Source organism: Rhipicephalus sanguineus, chromosome 2 (assembly GCF_013339695.2).
Source record: "Rhipicephalus sanguineus isolate Rsan-2018 chromosome 2, BIME_Rsan_1.4, whole genome shotgun sequence".
Classification (NCBI taxonomy): domain Eukaryota; kingdom Metazoa; phylum Arthropoda; class Arachnida; order Ixodida; family Ixodidae; genus Rhipicephalus; species Rhipicephalus sanguineus.
Genome location: NC_051177.1, coordinates 14,585,579 through 14,605,477, shown reverse-complemented (window position 1 = coordinate 14,605,477; position 19,899 = coordinate 14,585,579). Strand labels below are relative to the sequence as shown.

Genomic DNA, 19,899 nt, shown 5'->3' with positions numbered 1-19,899 from the left:
CAATCTCAACATGTTTTATTTGTCATCAACAATCAAAGTACAGTAGAGTTTTTTGTGCTGGGCTAGCTTTTTCGAGACAGTGACTCATCTGTGAAGCCAGCATTTCCTTTGATGGAATTCTGTATACCGTTCTCGTATAGAGCGCTCTGCTGACAGTGCTCGATTAAACTTCGTGCGTACATACTCGTAAGCTGATGGAGAATAGAAGTGCAGCGTTAACGCAAAGGCCCGCAGCTCGGATGGAATACGCGCCTTTCTGGTCTTTTCATGCCCTAGGGGTTGCTGTATGTATGGGGGAAGGCTGCAGTGAACATCGCCCTGCCCTACTCAGACATGAGCTTTTGATCCTTGATCTCCTTTATTATCGCTTCAGGATCGAGCCTCGGTCTTTTTGATTAGTGTGCAATTTTTCTGCTGCAGAATTTTCATCTTGAGCTGTTTTATCTCTTCTTGGGAAACATGAAGCATTTCTTCGTAATGCTGCCGTATGGGTGATGCAACTGTCACATATTCAACAACTTTTTTCAATTTGAACACATATATACGGCCGGAGTACCCTTGGGCCTCGGTTAGGTCGCTTTACTTGCAGCTGGAAAGAGCACTGCACAGTTCAGACCTGCTGGTTTTACTCGCTGCACTGCATAATACAAATATAACAAAAAAAGGCACGAATGTAAGAAAAAACAGGTCCTTGTATATTGCCCAAATGACGTTACTTAACCTCGTAGTTGCGAGCTACCCTCTTATAACACGAACAGGGCAAACCGCGCCTATTTATATAATTTCAATGAATAGCAAACGATGCGTTATTTTCCTATTCGCGCTCCGCACCAGTGGTATCAACAAGCACAAGAATGTGTATCACTGGGTTTTGCAAGTGTTTTACAAATGCGTCAAGCACAGCTAGTCGGACAACTCCCAGGTCGCAGCCTTGTACGGTCGAAACAATTTGGCGAGAAGTGCCTCTAACATATGCGATCGCCGTCTTTTGGCTTCCAGACTTCCCGTTAAACAGCCTGCCCCGACGTGCTTCGAACATTTGAGTCCTTATGAAACCGGTTAGGAACAAAGAATGACCGTCAGATGTGAAATTAGAGACAGATTGCGGGCTGTCAGCATATGTTCTGGCATATAGAGAAGTTTTCATCGAGCTCGAAATGTTCTGCTTACAACTGAAACTTCATCCCAGAGTACCTTTTCGCTCGATTTATACAGCCGTACGCAATGCACAATGTACCCAACAACGTCCGGACGCCACCACGCCAGAGAACATCGCTGGAACATCTATGCCGCCGCTGCAGCGTGCGTTGCGGAAGGCGCGCTTTCTGCCTATGGCAAGATGGCGGCACGCGGCTTCAGCTGAGGTAAAGTGTTCCTCCACTCCAGCAAATTTATTTTAACTCTTGGTTCCGCTGCCCCACGGCCGGACTACAGTGGGGCACGCGTGCACTGCGCTCCTCTAGTCCGGCCGTGGCTGCCCCCTTCTAGTACACTGTAACCGCGCTATGACCGCGCGGCGCAGCAGTCTCTGATAACACTGTACTCTGATATTAAAACCGAAACTGGTGTACTTAACAAACAAAAAAAGAAAAATATTAGAACAATAATAAAACACATATATTTAAAGGCAAAGTAAAGATTTATAAAATAAACTAGCACTTGTGTTATTGTAAAATCTTGAACCGTTCGCACACATCCGTCTCTGGTTTTCTTAATGGCCGTCGGCGAAGGCCGTCAACCCAGCCGATCCAGCTGAGTTGCTTCACGCCTTGGAAAGATTTTAGCTTTCACCTAAAACATATATGGATTCTACGATACGATGGCTAACATCGCCGTGCAAAGAATAAAAAGGGAATTTAAGGAAGTCGTCAAAAGCGAAGAGGTGAGCGTCGATGTCGAGCGTCGTCGTTGCATTTTCGAAGCTCTGTGGCAATTTGTTGCACCGTACTCCGCCGCATTTATTCGTATTCACCGGGCGGTTATCGCGATGAGAGTATGCACAGGTTAGCGTAGCACCGTGTCACACGCTTCGTACTCGAAGCGTTTGAAGGACCCGCAACTTGTTCGATTTCTGTTGCTGCGTCGCGTTAAGGAAAAAAAAAAAAAAAAACCTGTACGCATACTAACCTGCTCACAGGGTATCGACGACACGCAGTCGCGGTAGGCGTGTATTTTTTGTAGTGTCATTGCCGGGATTCCCGAAAAAGCCCATTAATGGTCATACTCGGCCAAATGGATCGTTGTCGCGGGAATCCTTTGAGGCCGTAAGACGCCTGGCTGGATCTGTAGCACTTGAGAGATGGCATGCGCGCGAACAGTCGCTTCGGCACGGTAACGTCATGCACCGCGCGCATGAATCAGGACGAAAGTGTGGCTTGGACGTTTTGCAATGCCAGCGAAAGACGGAAGGTCGCTTCTTTCCTGTCGCGAGCTGAACAGGGCTCACTGATGTCGTAGAGGCACCTAGAAAATACTCTTCATGTTCGAGGTTGTCTGCTACAAACGGGATGCTGATAGTGAATAAAGGCTACACCGCCAACCTTGCCTCCGGCATTCGTTCTGTTCAGATTAGCGAGTGTTGCAAACAATTATAAGTGGTATTGAAAAAAGTGCATATATCTTTCCTGTGAACCTTTTACGTATGAACATTCTTGCTTTGCACTTTCATGACGCTCGTGTGTTATATTGCTGCAGTCGCCCTGGCCTTTCTTTTGTGTTGTGCAGGTTGCCAAGTGTGCCATCAAAGTAGAGCTGGTGAATGACAACTACACAGAGCTTCGGGGTGAGATAGCAGGCCCGCCAGACACGCCCTATGAAGGAGGCACCTTTGTCCTGGAAATCCATGTCCCTGAGACGTACCCGTTCAACCCTCCTAAGGTCAGTCAGCTCATTACTTCATTGAATGGGTGTGATGGCAGGTCCTTGTGGGGTCCCACTGACTTGGAGGGCCCATTGGCTCTGCCATGCCTCCCACTACTTTGGTGTCTGTCAGAAGGAGTGAATTAATGTGGGCTTTGCACAGCACCACGGGTCTGTGTACTGTGCTGGGTTGCATAAGACATTTAAAACAGGGCAGTGCTGGAACCCAGTTTATAGAGTGCTCCAGTATAGGCTAGCATTGTTGCGAGTTTACAAAAAGAAGTAAGCGATGGGTAAAGCATCTTCTCAAGGCTGTTTGCAATTATTCAGTGTGAAGAGGTTAATTACTAGCAGGGTTGCCAGGTTTGGTCCTTTGCGCCAATTTGGCTACTTTAGGTTACTTGGCTCCTTTTTGGTTACATTCTTACCCCTTCAATTCAAGCAAAATTATCTGGTGACGTCGCAGCCGCTGGTGTCTGAGTATACGGTGCTAAAAACATAGCAGTCAGAGCATGCTTTCAGCTCTGAAAATTGAATTTTGCACTCTGACTACGCATATAATGAACTTTAATAAAAAGAATGGTGCAGTGGCCTAAGCAGGTGTAAGGGTCGATGGATGATGATAACATAAACATAAAAAACTACCCGTTTATAACCTGCCAGTCAAGCAGGCCTTGCGCATACAAAAAAGCTTTTTGATGCTTGGCTGGGACTCAGTGAGAACTGTTGCGTGGGGCCTCATTTTGCAAATTCTCATTGCTGAACGTGGTTTTAAACCGCAATTGCAAATGAACAGGAATTGAAAGCGCTCCGCACCCAGGGTGCTCTGCCCTCAGCGACATTTATTTATTATTTATTTGACTTGCATACATAGATGCACAAGGACACAGAGAGGGAGAGAGCACGCTGTTAGCAATCGGATATCCTGACATTTCTAGTGATCACTGAACAACCAGGACACCAGAGGGAAGGGAGGCAACACAAGCGCCCATTAACAACAGTTGTTAGTGAGTGCTTGTGTCACCACCGCCTTTGCCTTTTGTGCCCTGGTTTTTCAAGTGCTCTCTGTAGAGTGTCGTACCAACTCGCCCAACAAATTATCCTTCTAGGGTACCCAACGAACTGCTTGCATCGTTTCTTAGGCTTAAGTAAGGACGGCGACTTTGGATTACGGAAGAAATTTTTGTGAAAGTGGCTTCAATTTATGCGTTATTGCAGTTAGTGAAATTTTGAGTCCACTCACCATGCCGTAGACTCATTTTTATTGTCGCATCTTCTAGTCATATCAGAAAAGTCATGCAAGACACGTGGAGAAAGAGTAATTTTTTCAACAGTGCAAAAACTTCGTTATCATGCATTAAATGATTGCTAAAGTCAACAATTTATGCTGGAATCTCAGCAATTATGAATTTGAATTGTTCATGCAGCACACATTTACATTTTCGCTGAAAGGCTGTGGCATTTCGTCATTTAAGTAAAAATATGGAAGTGGTTTTCACACATGCGGGGCTACTTTTGGCTACTTTTACTGCACTTGGCTCAGTTTAGCTACATTTTGGCTAGTTTTCCAATCTTTTGGCCACTTTTTTGTCTTTTCACCTGACAACCCTGATTACTGGAAGCTGAAACGAAGGCTTCACCGTATTAAATTTTGTGAATAAACTGCAGTGTTGGTGCTTGACTGTGTTGTCAAATAATTCAATGCGCTTTCGTGTACCAGGTGGCTTGAAAATACACAAAATTAGTAATACGTAATACATTATGTGATGTTACGGAGGTTTATCAAGGTATTCAGCGATGATCGTAGCAGCTGCAGGCAGGATGTAGCCAGAGAGCCAGCCGATGGGGATGGGCTTCTGTGCGTGGCAATCTTCTTCCTTACACAAGGAAGTAATTGCGCTGGACAAATACTGCTAAGTGGCGATGACCACTGAGGAGCCATGCATGATATGTTGTACTTTAGTAACAAAGATATCTCCTTTAAGCTGACAAGTTCAGTGGCCTCTGGGATGTTTGAAGGAGCCTTTTGTAAAAGCCAAATCAGCGTCTGGGCCTGGACGAATTTGCACCTGCAAGGCTTGAGAAACCACTGGGTGCTCTGGCATGCACCTCTCAAGGTAATTAGAATATAAATGTGAAGAAAGTAAAGCGGACGAACAGATAACTTGCCGCCGGCAGGGACCGAACCTGCGACCTTCGAATAACGTGTTCGATGCTCTACCACTGAGCTACGGCGGCGGTCATCCTCTTGTCCACTTTGTGGGGTATATGAGTGCATTTAAACCTAGGAGTATTAGTCAGCACCGATCGCTGCCATGACGGCAAGTGTGGAATGCTCTTTTTCTGCCTGTTGGCGTCACGTAGCACGTGATCTTTTTACGAGCTGGCAGCTGACCAATAATCCCTCGCATACTACCTGAAGGCATCAAGCCTGCCAGAACGAGACCCTCGCTATGAATGAAGGAAAGAAGGTGACTTTTAAGGGCTCGTTTTTCTTTGTTAGACACAACATTAATGAGAACTAACAGACAGTAATTCCAAGGAAAGTATAGGGGGTTATATTTGTAGTAATTAGAACATAAATGTGAAGAAAGTAAAGTGGACGAAAAGATAACTTGCCACTGGCAGGCACAGAAAAAGGCAGAAACAACAGGCAGAAAAAGAGCGTTCCACACACACCGCCATGGCTGCGATCGGCGCTGACTAACACTCCTAGGTTTAAATGCACTTATATACCCCATAATGTGGACAAGAGGATGACCGCTGCCGTAGCTCAGTGGTAGAGCATCGGACGCCTTATTCGAAGGTCGCAGGTTCGGTCCCTGCCGGTGGCAAGTTATCTTTTCGTCCACTTTACTTTCTTCACATTTATATTCTAATTTCTACAAATAACACCCCCTATACTTTCCTTGGCATTATTGTGTGTTAGTTCTCATTAATGTTGTGTCTAACAAAGAAAAACTAGCCCCTAAAAGTCACCTTCTTTGCTTCACCTCTCAAGGTGACATTCCTGACAATGCCACCAAGTTTCACCATTCATTTTCTTAGGCTCGCTCCTGCTCGGTGCCTGAACTATCAACGTCTTCCCAAGGGGCATGGCCATGTGCGCAGTTTTGGTTTCACGTGTTCTGTCGATCCAAATTCATTGTGCTACACTCCTGTGGCTAATCACATTTTTCCAGACTCAAAAGTTGATATGGCTTTTACAAAGGACTTACTTCAATTTTCTGATCACAATGAAGCTGCTAAATTTATTAGCCAGAGGCTTACTAACAGATTTTTGTTCATTGGGAACAAACTATGAACTCATTTGTGTTTTTTTTGCTTCCTGATACAGGTTCGCTTCATTACAAAAATTTGGCATCCGAACATCAGCTCAGTGACAGGCGCTATATGCCTGGACATTCTCAAGGACCAGTGGTGAGGACCATTCTCATTATCAAGTAGTGTAAAATGGCACCACTTCAGAGCTTGCAAGGCATGTGGGCTGAATGAAAATGCTCTCGTACGAAAATTTTGTTGGCTGTTACAACCCTGTGCAGTCACGCATAATGTCTCTTCTCCAGCATCACTTGAACCTGTATTTCTTGAAATTTAGGCACCACTGGAATTTGAGCAATCACCCCCTATTTTCTTTCCGTTTTAGAAATTAACTGCAGAATATCTGACTCAAATCTAATCAAGCTCACTCACATTGGCTATTTTGGGCATTAACAATGATAACACATTGGTTAGGTGTGAGTTTGTCTGTATGCTATAAGTGCCGCTTATTTTGTGCTCGTGATCAAGCAAGCTCGAAGGAGCATTTAGACTCTTAGGGAATGAAACAGTTTACAAAGTGTAGGCGATAAAAAAAACTACACTCTCAAGTCATGTGTGCTGTGCAATGAAATCACGGTTGATAGAGCAAATTACTGCTTGTTATGACTGCACTCTTAACTTTATCTTCTGCTCCTGTTGCTTTGGTTTGTCATGAGAATTGGGCTGTGATGGGGTTTGGAAGGTGTTTAGATTGCTGAGTACCATAGCTTTGAAATAGTGGAGCTCTTATTTTTATTCAAGGTCTTTACAGTCTTCATGTCAGGCATTGGGTAAGGGGGCATCACAATGCGAAGTGAATTAAGATTGAGCAATATTTGTATAGAGCATTGCACAATTGTAATAATGAAGAAATCCTAGTAGACACCGGAAACAAGACGAGTACACACTCTGTGGAATGCACGGAAAAACGATTAACAAAACTGATTGCTCTAATGTCGCTCAATTGAGAGATGCAGAGGTAAGGTAGAAAAACGAAATAAAACATGGTGCCATGTGATATCGCTCTGCGCATACGAGCTGTTGAAAATTTTTCTAGCTTTGTTTTGGGAACAACAGATGGAAGCTGTTTGAGATGCACGAGGAGTGGAAAGCGTCGCTTTTCCTTTACATTTGGTCAAGAGCTGCATTTTTTGGCCATTGTTGTCAGGGCTGCAGCAATGACCTTGCGGACAGTGCTGCTGTCTCTGCAAGCTCTGCTAGCTGCTGCTGAGCCCGACGACCCTCAGGATGCTGTGGTGGCTCGCCAATTCAAGGAGAACCCCGAGATGTTCAAGCTGACAGCTCAGCACTGGGCGCAAGTCTATGCTGGAGGTACCACTGCTTATTGCTACAGCACTGCTCACTCTCCAAGGAAAGGGGGATCTTTTAAAAATTCGGCAGATCCCAGGCGTTGTGGGAGTCAGTTTCATGCGAAGCAGTCAGCGAGTACTTCTGTGTTGTATTTTATGGCTTTGAGCCAAGCGTTATGAGGTGGATCGACGGGCTTTTGTGAGTGTCATAACTGTGTCCACATCGTGGGCTTACCAGGCACGTCAACAACACTGGCGTTTAAAGGGTAACTTATGGTGCGATGTAATGTCAGCCCTCACGTTAGAGTACATATGCCAGTATTATCGAAACTAAGTGCACTTTACTGGTGCAATCATGTGAATATCACACGTAACTCTCGTTAATGTATTCAACCGGGGTTGAGCAATGCTTCAATATAGCTTGCTGAATCATAGGAATACAAATGTAATGTTTATTAAACTGCTATAAAAGCGGAGCCAATACTGGAACCACAGACAATCTGATGTGACGCTTGTATCGTGTGTAGTGTTTATTGCTTTCTTGTAAAATTAGATAACCAGCACCACAAACGCAATTGACGTTGCACCGGCATTACACCTGCATAGGCTGTTTTTCCAAACCAGTTTATAGACCTGGCGTGGCTCTGTGGTAGAATACCTGATTGCCACGCAGAATGCTTGGTTCGATTCCTGCTGGGATCCTAATGTCCATTCTTTCGATTTGTCGGGTCAACGCTGCCGATGTCGGTTTTTCTTAATGCTCTCGTTTAAGTTACCAATGTCTGTTCTCGCCGTTCCTGGGTAGATATATTAACGTTCTCGCATTTAAATTACCAATGTCTGTTCTCACCGTTCGTGGGTAGATATAAACTGTCAATCACCTGTGGCACATACCCGTGGTAAACGGGTATGTGCCACACGTGTCTGGAGGAAAGGGTTTGACGACATATGCGACAGGACTTTCACGTTATACATGTCATGACCACACAGTCATATTCGTCAAATCCTCTTACCCTCCTGTGCCAATTTTGGTCTGCACCAAGCTAAGGAGGCGATCACGAGAGTACCCAGACGTAGGCGGCTAGATAGACAGACAGACAGACATGAATGAATGAATGAATGAATGAATGAATGAATGAATGAATAAATGAATGAATGAATGCTCAAAGTGCCAAAGGCTCACTAAGAAATGCTTGGCATTTAAAACATTTGTTGTAACAGCAATTATGTGGACACTCGAAGTGCATTTTGGCCATCACCATCATGTTCCGTTTGAAAGTCCAAATTTATAACATCGCCCCCCGTGTCGTATGTTGTATGTGCGATTGAAAGCACGCATTGGCTGTCTTCATCGAGTGAAGGCACATGGAAGGGCGGGGGCTGCTGCACTGCTCTGCCAGGGACTGCTGACTTCGATAAACGCGTTCAGTCGCATTTGTGCTATTTCGAGTTGAAGCGATAGCATAAAGGTCGCTTTGCTCGCTGCAGTGGCCGTGTTCCCTTGCACCAGCGTTTTGTAGAGTTACGCCAGATTGGATCCTGAAGGAGTTGGCTGCAAGCTTACTTCATATAACATTCCTATTCATTGCCATTGCATTCATGGCTTCACCGTCGCGGCCAAACTGTGACTTTCTTTATGTTCGAGTTTGTTTAAATGTGACAAGTTCTTGTATATTTGTGTGCGGGTTTCAAATATGTAATTATCCTACCACTACAATATGTATTTTTGGAAGTATAAAACGCCATGCGCCTTTCTGGTAGCAAGATTTTTCCTAAGCTAAGGGACTTGCAAAGTAAGTCGGCACATCACAATAATCGGAAGTGGGAAATGTATACAAGAAAAATAATTAGGAGCCCTTCACTTATCGGGAAAAGGGGGCAAGCGAAGCCTACTATTTTTCTTTCTTTATTTGTATCGCATTGCTGAATGCTCCCTCCTAAATGTTTTTCTTCTTCCATGCTGGGCATTGGACCCGCACCCTCTTGCTTAGCAGCGCAGCACTTCTGTTGCTACGGGCAACAACAACAGCAATATGTGAGACAGTGAAATGTGGCAATGTGAATGGACAAGTGACCTCATTAAAAGATCGGATTGCCATATCACAAAACAGTTGATCGCCGACAAGTCGATCATTGAGAGAGGATCGATTATTGAGAAACGGCGCATACAAATGCACATGTGTGTGCACTTTCGAGAGCCTCATTTGTGTGCACTTGCACTTTGATTCGCTAGCTGGTGATAGATTTTTTACGTACTTCGCCACTGCCACTGACATCTATAACTTCTAGAAGCTTCGCTTAAAAAGAAGGAATGTTCTAGACCTATTTGAACAAGAACTATGGTACGTTGAACATTCATGAGTGAAATCCCAGCTTGATGTTGACTCAAAGTCCGTATAGGTCTAACCAAAGTAAAGTGCCACCGAGTCTTACTTGGGCTTATAATATCATTTGTCGAGAGAAGAGTGAGTGATTTCTAGCTGACTTTGAGAATTGATTGTAAATTCCAGGCCACGTGTTGCGCTACTAATGTTTGGCTCAGATTCATATCAGGAAACAGTGCAGGCAAGCGGGAGAAGACATACAGGACTTAGCACTGGCTAACAATATGAGCGTTTATTTCGTAGGTACAAATATATACGCTTCTCTGGAAAAGAAAATAACAAAAAGAGGGAAAGGCGAAGCCGTGCGCATGCGTCCCGACTAGTCCATGAATATGCAATGTTGAAATGCAGAGATAATTAATCTCTTTGTCAGTCAGTACGATTCATGGTGCGCTTGCACACGAACGCCCAATGGGGTGAATTGTGAGGGCTTCATAGATTTTCTGAGCATGGCAATCACGGTATCTGTGCAAAATGCGTGTCTGTTTGAAATTTTGAGTGCAGCCACTCTCGACACAGTGGATTGCCAGATTGCTTCCTGTTTTGGTCTTGAGGTTGTTTTTGTGTTATCGCAGTCAGTCGTTGATGCAGCGACCAGTCTGTCCGACATAGAGGCCGCCACAAGACATGGGTACCGTGTAGATAACTTCAGTCTTGCAGGGCACAAACTGCATCACATGTTGTTTCTTGTAAACTGAAATCTTTTGGGGGAGGAGCATTCACTTTCTTGCACAGTGAACCCAACATGATTGGCACACAGCCCTTACACGTGCAGCAGCATTCTTGATCTGGTGTGAAAGACTGTGCAGACTGCCACTCTTCCCCTGTCATCCACAGCACGAGGTCTCGCCGCCTTACGGATGACTTCAGCTAACTCCGACAAGAATTGATCAGAAAAGCCAGCCTTCTTCAATCTGCAAATTTGATTGGTGAAGCTTGAAGCAACTTGATGCGGACACGATCTAACTAGAACATTCTCCATAGCAGAAAGTGCAATAGTGCGTTTGACCAGCTTAGAATGATGCAATGAAAATGAAAAAGGTCTTTTTTTTTAATGAGGTTTATAATTAAAACTGTTTTCAAGAACAAAAATATTTATTAATCTACCGCTTCATATGGGCTTCCTTAATGTCACACCTCTGTTATTGGATTTCTTTTGGAATTGCAGTAAAAGCTCATTAATTCGTATTTCGCTGGACTGAAAAAAAAATCTGATTAACTAATGCTGAATTATCAAAACTATTGAGAAAACAATAAGTCGATGTGTGTTACATTAGGGCACTTTCATTTTCTTGATGAATATGTCTATTCAGCACTTATTTTGCATACAAGCAATCTAAAAGCTGCAATTTTGATCATTTGCAACTTCGTTCACTATGTGACTGCAGCTCAGGACCCCTCGTGTCTTTACCTGAAATGTGCTCTGAACCCCTCCTTTATTATGTACCGCCACCACCAACACCACCACGCACACGTGACAATAATTTTTTCACTGCAAAAATGGCCGGCAACTGATTGTTCATGCTAGCGTGTAGACAGTGGCTAATACACATCTTCAACAGCTGCCACCATGTCCGAGTTTTTTTACATTGCGCGCACATCGCTCCTAGTCAAAACGAAGCCACTGAGTGGCGCATCAGCTGTGTACGAAACCGTGGTCGCTAACAATGCAGTCATAGCATCCACGCAGCTCTGAGGGCACGTGCGCAGCCTACGCTCAGAGCCAAAATGAAACTGCTGAGCGCCACATCTGCTGCGGTAGAAACCTGGCTTGCTAATGCACAATCATAGATGGTGACTACAGAGTTTTGAAGGCATGCAGTGAAAACAACAACTGCGTGCAGTTTTGAACACAGTTGCTATCGATGTGATCACTAGAGGCCGGATTTTTAGGCATTACGAAAGCTCGTTTTAGGTGCCAAAAATAGGCAGGCAAAACAACGTTTTAGGTTTCCAAAATTGTAATTATAGGCACGAAAAATTTTCACATAAATGCAAATAATTCCCAACTAAGACGTGCGCGACCTCTACTTACGACAGGAAAACAAAAATGTCATTGCTTAAGATAGCAAAAAGGCACCAATAGTCTAACATAACGGTGCAATTGTGCTTTGTCCCATACGGGTGGCAGAACGCGGTCTCTTACGTGTTCTGCACGGTGAGTCAAGTGTCCACTTTCACATCACTGCACTCCTGTGTATCTTTTCGGCATGACTGAGAGGGGCAGAGGAGGAGCAGATAGCCAGATCGCTAAAAGACCAGAAGGGAGGGATTCCTCCTATTAGCCAGGTCGAATCGCGTAGAGCCAGTTGCTCTCGTGGCAGTGAACCAAGGGGAAAGGGGGGGGGGGTTCGGGGGGGTTAACCCTTTGCGGTCCGAAACCTTTTTTCACCTTCCGTTCATTCTGGTCCAAATCTAAAAGATTCAAGCCTCATGTAAGAAAAGTTGAATTACTCTTTTACAGATGGTGCATGGTGTAGTTCGAAAACACGCTCGTGAATCAACCGCAAACGAACTTGTCGAGCAGTGCCCGGCCACGGACCTCTGCATGCGTGTTGCGCTGTCGGGCAGGGCCCGACAATGGACCGCAAAGGGTTAACCCCCCCCCCCACCACCACCACCGAAACTTTTCAGTTTTGCATGTGTGTGTGTATGTATGTGTATATATATATATATATATATATATATATATATATATATAGTACACACACACGCGGCCCCGCCACGGTGGTCTAGTGGTTATGGCGCTCGACTACTGACTCGAAGGTCGCGGGATCGAATCCCGGCCGCGGCGGCTGCATTTTTGATGGAGGCGAAAATGTCTGAGGCCCGTGTACTTAGATTTAAGTGCACGTTAAAGAACCCCAGGTGGTCTAAATTTCCGGAGCCCTCCACTACGGCGTCTCTCATAATCAAATCGTGGTTTTGGGACGTTAAACCCCAGATATTATTATTATTACACACACACGCGTACATATACAAACGCATGCACGCATAAAGTATGGCACACCACCACGCCTCCCCCCCCCTTCCTCGAAAAAAATTTCTGGCTACGCTACTGCAATGAACACTTTACAAAGTAAATTAGAAACAAAACAAAAAAGCCGCGTGCACGTCACATTCTTCTTTTTTTTTCTGCTCTTCGCTCTCCTTTCACTGGCGGCTTTCCGCAGTCTCGCATTTTGCCAACCGCTCGTGCCATGTCAGTGCGGCGGCGAAAGCTCACCGGCATGTCCCACTTCACTGCTGCTAGCAGTTGTTTCCTGGAGTTGGTTGAATAGAGAACTGGGTTGAACCCCATAGTTCTGAATAGTCAATGTTGCGCGTTAACATGAGTAATGGTCTCAAACTGCACCTGGGAGCGAGACTTGAGGCTAAATAGTGTTAATATAAGTGCCAATTTTGAAAATAGACATTTAGAGGCATTTGTAAGCATTTAGGCAGAAATGCCAAAAATGAGCATTTATAGGCGCTATAAAAACAATATAAAATCCCTTCTTAACCTCTAATTGATGCTCATATATCAAAGTAGCACGATAGGAGGGCAAGAAACAAAATAGTCATTTGCCTATAATCTGGTCTCTAGGGATCACAGATAGTGCCCACACAGATTGCGTGGGGGGAGTAAAAATGAAAACAAAGTTTGTCTCACATGCTGAAGCCTTGGTCGCTGACCCCGCAACAGTGGATGGCGACTATGCCTCTCTGAAGGCCCGTGGCCGTTTTGGTTGTCCACGAACGCGATTTCCACTCCTTTGTGTCACAAGTTCGTACTCGGCATGGTCTGAGGATCATCCGGATTAACTGGGTTGCGGCCAGACATGACCGAATTGCCATTAAATAATAGATATGCTCGCCGGGACCAGAGGACGCATCTGAATTATCTGGTTTTCCTAATTAACGAGGGCAGGGTTAACGAGCTCTTACTGTGTTTGCTTGTTAAATCGGTGGCACCTGGCAACTCTGGTTATGATGAAGTCAGCATATGGCATTCTGTATGAAGACGAGCCTGTTTAATGGCTTTTGCAGTAGAGCAGCATTTTCTGTTCGCACAATGTTAAGAAAGTCTGCGCCAAACATTTACAAATACTTAATGTTGTACTGCTCAAAGTGATCTGAAGTGCCCTTTTTTTCAGCTTGAAAACCGAAATTTTCTTTGCTTCAGTTCTGCTGCAAAACACAACTCTTCTCCCTCAAAACAGCACTTTTCCTGCTCCTTAAATTGCTCCAAATCCTAAGCTGCCTGAATCACCACTGCATCAAGTGCTCACAGGCAATAGCACCAGTGCGCAGGTTGGGGTTTCTTGCTCTGCCCTGATGCTAGCTTGAATTCTGCAGGTCCAAAGCACTTCCCAGACTTTGACGCAAAGATCAAGAGGCTTCTGGACATGGGAGTTGAAGAGGTTTGTTCCATCTAATTGCTTTCCGAAGCCAGCTGCACATAGTGTATAACATTTTACCCTAAACAGCATATGCCATGTTGTTTGGAACAGTTTCATGAAAAAGTGGCTTTTTTTCAATGCAGGATAACAGGGATGAATTGGGAAAAGCAGTAAATCAATCCATAATGAAAGTAAAGGCAGCTGAAAGATTTTTCGCTCTCTCCCCATGCACCAGCTAGTGTGCTAACAAGACAGCCTTGCATTACTCCTGCATTGTTTAAGCCACTTCAAAAGAGTCTATTGAATTAGGCCAATTGCTTATTGTTGAAATGTGAAGGAAACCACACAAGTTACAGCACAAAGTGAACAGTGTGAAAACACACTGGGAGCCAACGTAACACCCTTTTATTGCACATTGAGTGATTTTGTGTGGAAGTGGGGTGAAAAAATTTTTTATTGGTGTTCGCTTTCTTTCATCCTGGATATTGCATCCTTTTTGCCACACACCAATAGTGCTGTGAATAAGCTTTCTGTGAACACGTGTGTTGCAAATGTTCATGCAGTGAAGGTGTTACAAGTGTTGGAAGAACATAAAAGGAAAGGTTCTGTCGTGTGGGTGTAACAGTCTTATAGGTTTAGGATAGCAAAGTCAGTTGCCTCTTGCAAACAAACAAGCCTCAGCCAATGGCAATAGCTGTGATAACATTTGTTACATTTGCAGCTGCACACTTCGATCAAGACAGCTAGCTCGCTACAGGGTCCAGCCATGGCGGATGCACTGGTGCTCCCCAGAGCGCGGCCATGCTGAGCCGTGTTCACCCTAAGAATGGCCAACCCTGTATAGAGCTATCAGTGCAGCTGAGAAGTTCATCAAAAAGAATTTTTTGAAGGGGGACTGGTGTTGCATGTTATCTTTAAGCTATGCAAACTTAAAATGACGCTTGGTGTATGGTATATCAAGTACTGGAAGGTATTTTTGTTTCTTACTAAAGCCCTTACTAAAGCCAATAACCCTGAAGTTCTGGGTTATTGTGATGCAATTTTTTTACTTGATCAAACCAGCTTGTCAAACTGACAAAAAAAAGAGAAAAGGTTGGTTTGATTTGAATTCAGTGTGCTGTGACTTTGTTTTGGTTCAGTTTCAGTCAGGAGAAATAACAGTTTGTAAGTTTGCAAGCCGGTTCACAGTGCTGAACCTGTTCAAAAAATGGTCCGGCACAGTAAATTTTACTGCCATGCCCTGTGGCAACAAATTGTACAGTGCTGTCAACTTGTATGCATGACACATGTATGCAAAGCAGTTCAAGTTTTGTCAGAAGAAAAAAAAATACACCATCTCCCGCTACAGGGGACCACGAGGCGATGCGAAGCAGCGTTTCGCCATGTCGAGCCCGCGTTTCATCCGTAGTAGTTTCCTGCCGACGTTGCCGTTTGTGCTGGGCTTCCCTAGCCCGGAGCTCGGGGTCCGCTTGTCGACGTTTACGTTGCACTTCAGTGCGTCGAGCCTTCCGCTGCTCCACCCGCTGCTCCGCGATCTCGGCAGGCGTTAAGGTATTACTGCAACTGGCGCCGACATTGATGTTGTCAGTCATGACACCGGCGCAGCTGGCACAGTGACTGAGCATGTGTACGACCTAACGCGAGCCTTTTATCTAAACGAGGAGGGGAAGTGGAGAGGAGGTGTGTGGAGAGGGTTTGCGCATACGCAGTAAGGGTGGTCACGCCGCACACCACCACCTCCACCACCACCGGATTGAACTTTGCCATAAGATGCTTCGTATCTAAAAAGAAATCAGCTCATTCACACATTGTAATTTGCTCTCAGACATATAGGACGGCACTGTATATGCAGTCCCTCTGTACAATGTCCATGAATGAACTATAATGTGAACATACAGTGACCATGCTGTGCAATTTCAGTGAGCCTGTAGCTGAAAAGACCCTGCAGACGAATAAAAGTTGACCGAAAAGATTCAATATGTGAAGGAAGAAATAACAAATCCGGTTTTCATTCAGTTTCTAGAAAGTTCTTCTACATGTTGTGCCGTACACTGGCCAATATCATCTTGTTAAGTGAAATCCTGATAAAATCCTATCCTGATGAAAAAGCATGATTTTGCACCTAAATGCGCCAAAACGTTGCCTCTGAGATGACATGGGCGGCCCGATCTTGGAGGTTATGGCCAAAATTAGTGACTGCGTGTTACGTGCGTGACAATAGTGGTCTGTAGATGTGTGTGATCTGTTTGACAAAGCGCCAAATGAATTTTGCTCGCCGTTATCGAAGTTTGCATGCTGCTTGAGACATTTTCGAACCGCACGGTCTGTATGCCTGCTTGCTGTACTGATTCACTCTATGCCATACTGTGCTGGCCGTTGAGGAAAGAAAAACTGAGGAGAAAAACTTAATATGTCGTGGCATACACAAGCCATACGCTTACTAGAGCCCAGACCAATTACACCAATCACGGAAAAAGAGTGCCTGGTGATCATCTAGGCCCCTACAAAGTTCCAACCTTATTTGTAGGGTCGCCCATTTGATGTCGTCACTGACCATCGTGCACTATGCTGGCTGTCGTCATTGAAGGATCCCTCAGGCTGTCTCGCCTGCTGGGCACTTCGCCTGCAAGACTACGACATCTGTGTGCTGTACCGCAACGGACGCCAGCATGCCGACGCCCTCTCGCGCTCCCGCTTGCCTGACGACAATGACCCCCACGGAGTATTTTACATTGCTGTTTCTTCCATCTACGTTCACACCATTGCTACCGATTAGCGCAAGGATAAATGGATATCCTCGCTGATCAACTTGCTCACTGATCCGTCGGCAAGATCCACTCACGCATTGCGTCGTCAAGCCCACCATTTCGCCATTCATGACAACCTACTGCACCGACGCAATTACAATGCCGACGGCCGCCAGTGGCTACTAGTGATACCCCGTAGTCTGCGTTCTGAAATTCTGAAATACGCAAGCTTTCCACTCTTATCTGCAATGCGTGCACTCTGGGGTATCCAAAACTTACCACTGCATTTGACGATACTTTTGGCGAGGGATGTACCGCTACGTGCAGAAGTTCGTTCGCTCCTGCCTCGATTGCCAACACCGAAAACCTTCAACGCACGTGTCGCCAGCTGGTCTACAACCATTACCTTACCCTAACTGTCCATTTGGCCACGTGGGCATCGATTTGTATGAACCACTTTTTCTGAAGTCGGCTGGTAACCGCTGGGCCATCGTCGCTGTTGGCCATCTAACGTGATACACAGAAATCGCCGCCCTCCCAGCGGCTACAGCGCCAGATGTTGCCTTCCTCCTGCAGGGTGCGCACAGGTCCTTGAAACCCTTGAATACCCTTGAAAATCGAAAGTCTGTTTTCAAGGCCTTTAAAAACCTTGAATTTCAGACCAGTCCTTGAAAAACCTTGAATTTGCTGAATGCTAAATTTGAATTGGTATTTGTCTTCATGGAAACGGTTTTCGTTGCTGAACTTTTGTCTTTTGTTCGGAGTTCTGAAATGCGGCCAAGAAACCGTACCAATTTTTGTACCTATTTAGCCGACTGTCGTTAGGCAGCTGGCAACGTTAGACTTGGTGCGAGTCTCGGAGGTAGCGTTCACCGTAGACATCGTGTCAGTGACTTAAAACGTCACCACCGGTACTAGCGGAAGTAGTATCGGCTGCGAGCGCAGTCACCCCATCGCTATCGCATGTCTATTGTCTCTGTGCAACTAGTCCAACGCGGCGTCCGCATTTGTGCGCAGGCTTTAACCTAGTCGTGTCCTTGTGCTACCGGCGCTTTTTGGAATGAGCCTGCCTTCTACGTGTTAGTGCAAGGGGTGCAAGTGATGTGTTGATAAGTGAAACAATGCCTACAAGAAGGAAATTTCAGACTACGTGGCCCCACCATGACTACAAGCACTGGATTGCACCTGACACGACGAATCCGCATCGGGCTAAGTGCGAGCTTTGCGGCAAAACTTTTGATGTGACTGCCGTGGGTGAATCCGCTTTAAAAAGTCACATGAAAAGTGCCAAGCATATTGGCGCAATCAAGATGGGGCAAGGGAGTGCGTTGAAAAGCTACCTGACACCTGTTGCGACAGTGCAGTCCACTACAGCGTCTCCGTTGCAGTCGCCAAGCTTAAATGATGCTTCTAAAATGCACGAGCTTGTCACTGACGAATTTACATTGTGATATTTGGTAAACATATCTTTATTTATTTTTTACTGCGTGCAATACAAGTAGATATGTATTGCGACATGTATTTTTCTTTGTGCAATAAATGTCAGACCTTTTAAGAGCACTGTTTCAAGATCTTCAACATGGGAAAAAAAAATTACCTCTCGAAGAGAGCCTTGAAAATTCTCCTATAGGGTCTTGAAAGTTCTTGAATATCCTTGAATTTTCTCCTTTGAAACCTGTACGAACCCTGTTCCTGCTACACCGATTCATACTGTGTCACGGTCCACCCCAGGAGCTTCTCAGCAATCGAGGCTGTGTCTTGTCGGAAGTCGTCGAAGCCATTCTCGAAGAGTGCCATGCTGTTCACCGCAAAACTACTGCTTAACACCCGCAGATGAATGGCCTAACCAAACGCTTTAACCGCACGCTCGGCAACATGCTCTTAATGTACGTCACTGCCGATCACACAAATTGGGATGCGATTCTGCCCTTCGTCACCTACGCCTATAACACCGCCCCTTGGAGCACTACTGGGTTTTCACCCTTCTTCTTACTGTACGAAAGGCACCCGTCACACGCCATCGACACGATACTTCCATGCAAGCCAGATCCATCTGAGTGTGCACCTATTTCTGACACAGCCACGCTTGCTGAAGAGTGTCGCGAGCTTGCCAAGACCTTTATGACAAATGAACAAGAGTGGCAGAAGAGCATTCATGATGGCGCCACCACTTCTGAGCCCACGTTCCTTCCTGGAGCGCTCGTACAAGGGTATTCACACGAGGGAGAAATCCACGGGGGGAGTGCGGATCATGTGACCGTGACATCACGGATTAGTGAGTGGGCGCGACCCCCCCGCGCATCCTCGGAGGAGACGGGGACCTTTTCCCCGACAGGACGAACGATCCCCCGGCGGTGGGGGATATAGCGGAATTTCGGGCTCTTGTTTGGCCACATTGTTGCACTTGCTCCTGCAGAGAATGGCAGTGGGGGTCCAGTCTGCAGCTGCGTGATCGTCAGCAGCTCGTCAAACGGGTGGTACAAGCCACCAGAGTAGTCTAGTAATACTGGTCTCCCCCTCCGTCCGCCTCGTCCGTGTGAGTGGGGGACATTTGTGGAGACTTCTCCTCGCGAGCTGACGTCACTAGGCTCCGCCTTTATCCCCCAAGGATTTGTCCCCCGTCTGAATACCCCTTATGGCTCACGGTCCCTACCACTGCAACTGGCCTCTCTTCAAAACTACTGCCAAAATACGAAGACCCCTTCCGTGTTGTCGCACGCACATCCTCGGTCAACTGCCTGATCGAACCATCTTCGGACATTGTCAACGTGGAGCGCCTCAAGGCCTACTATTACCCGTTCATAGTGACAAGCGGTTAGATCGCCAGGCGGCTCTCTTTTCATACCCGGGGTAATTGTAGCGAAGCTTTGCCACTTAGTAATGGGTTGCGCTCTCCAGCGCCTTCTAGTGGGTCGTT

General features: G+C 45.7%; 1 protein-coding gene and 1 non-coding gene across 2 annotated transcripts; both read left to right on the top strand.

Annotated features, from left to right (window-relative positions):
- Positions 1 to 1,694: 1,694 nt before the first annotated feature.
- Positions 1,695 to 14,256, top strand: LOC119382439 (ubiquitin-conjugating enzyme E2-22 kDa; the record flags this gene model as incomplete). Its single annotated transcript, XM_037650141.2, is given in 5 exon segments — positions 1,695 to 1,882; positions 2,725 to 2,877; positions 6,197 to 6,279; positions 7,328 to 7,491; positions 14,192 to 14,256. Coding segments are annotated over 5 exon segments (528 nt in total), but the record flags the coding sequence as incomplete, so codon positions are not given.
- Positions 5,622 to 5,693, top strand: Trnar-ccu (transfer RNA arginine (anticodon CCU)). The gene has a single exon. It is a non-coding gene; the product is annotated as a tRNA-Arg (tRNA).
- Positions 14,257 to 19,899: the final 5,643 nt, after the last annotated feature.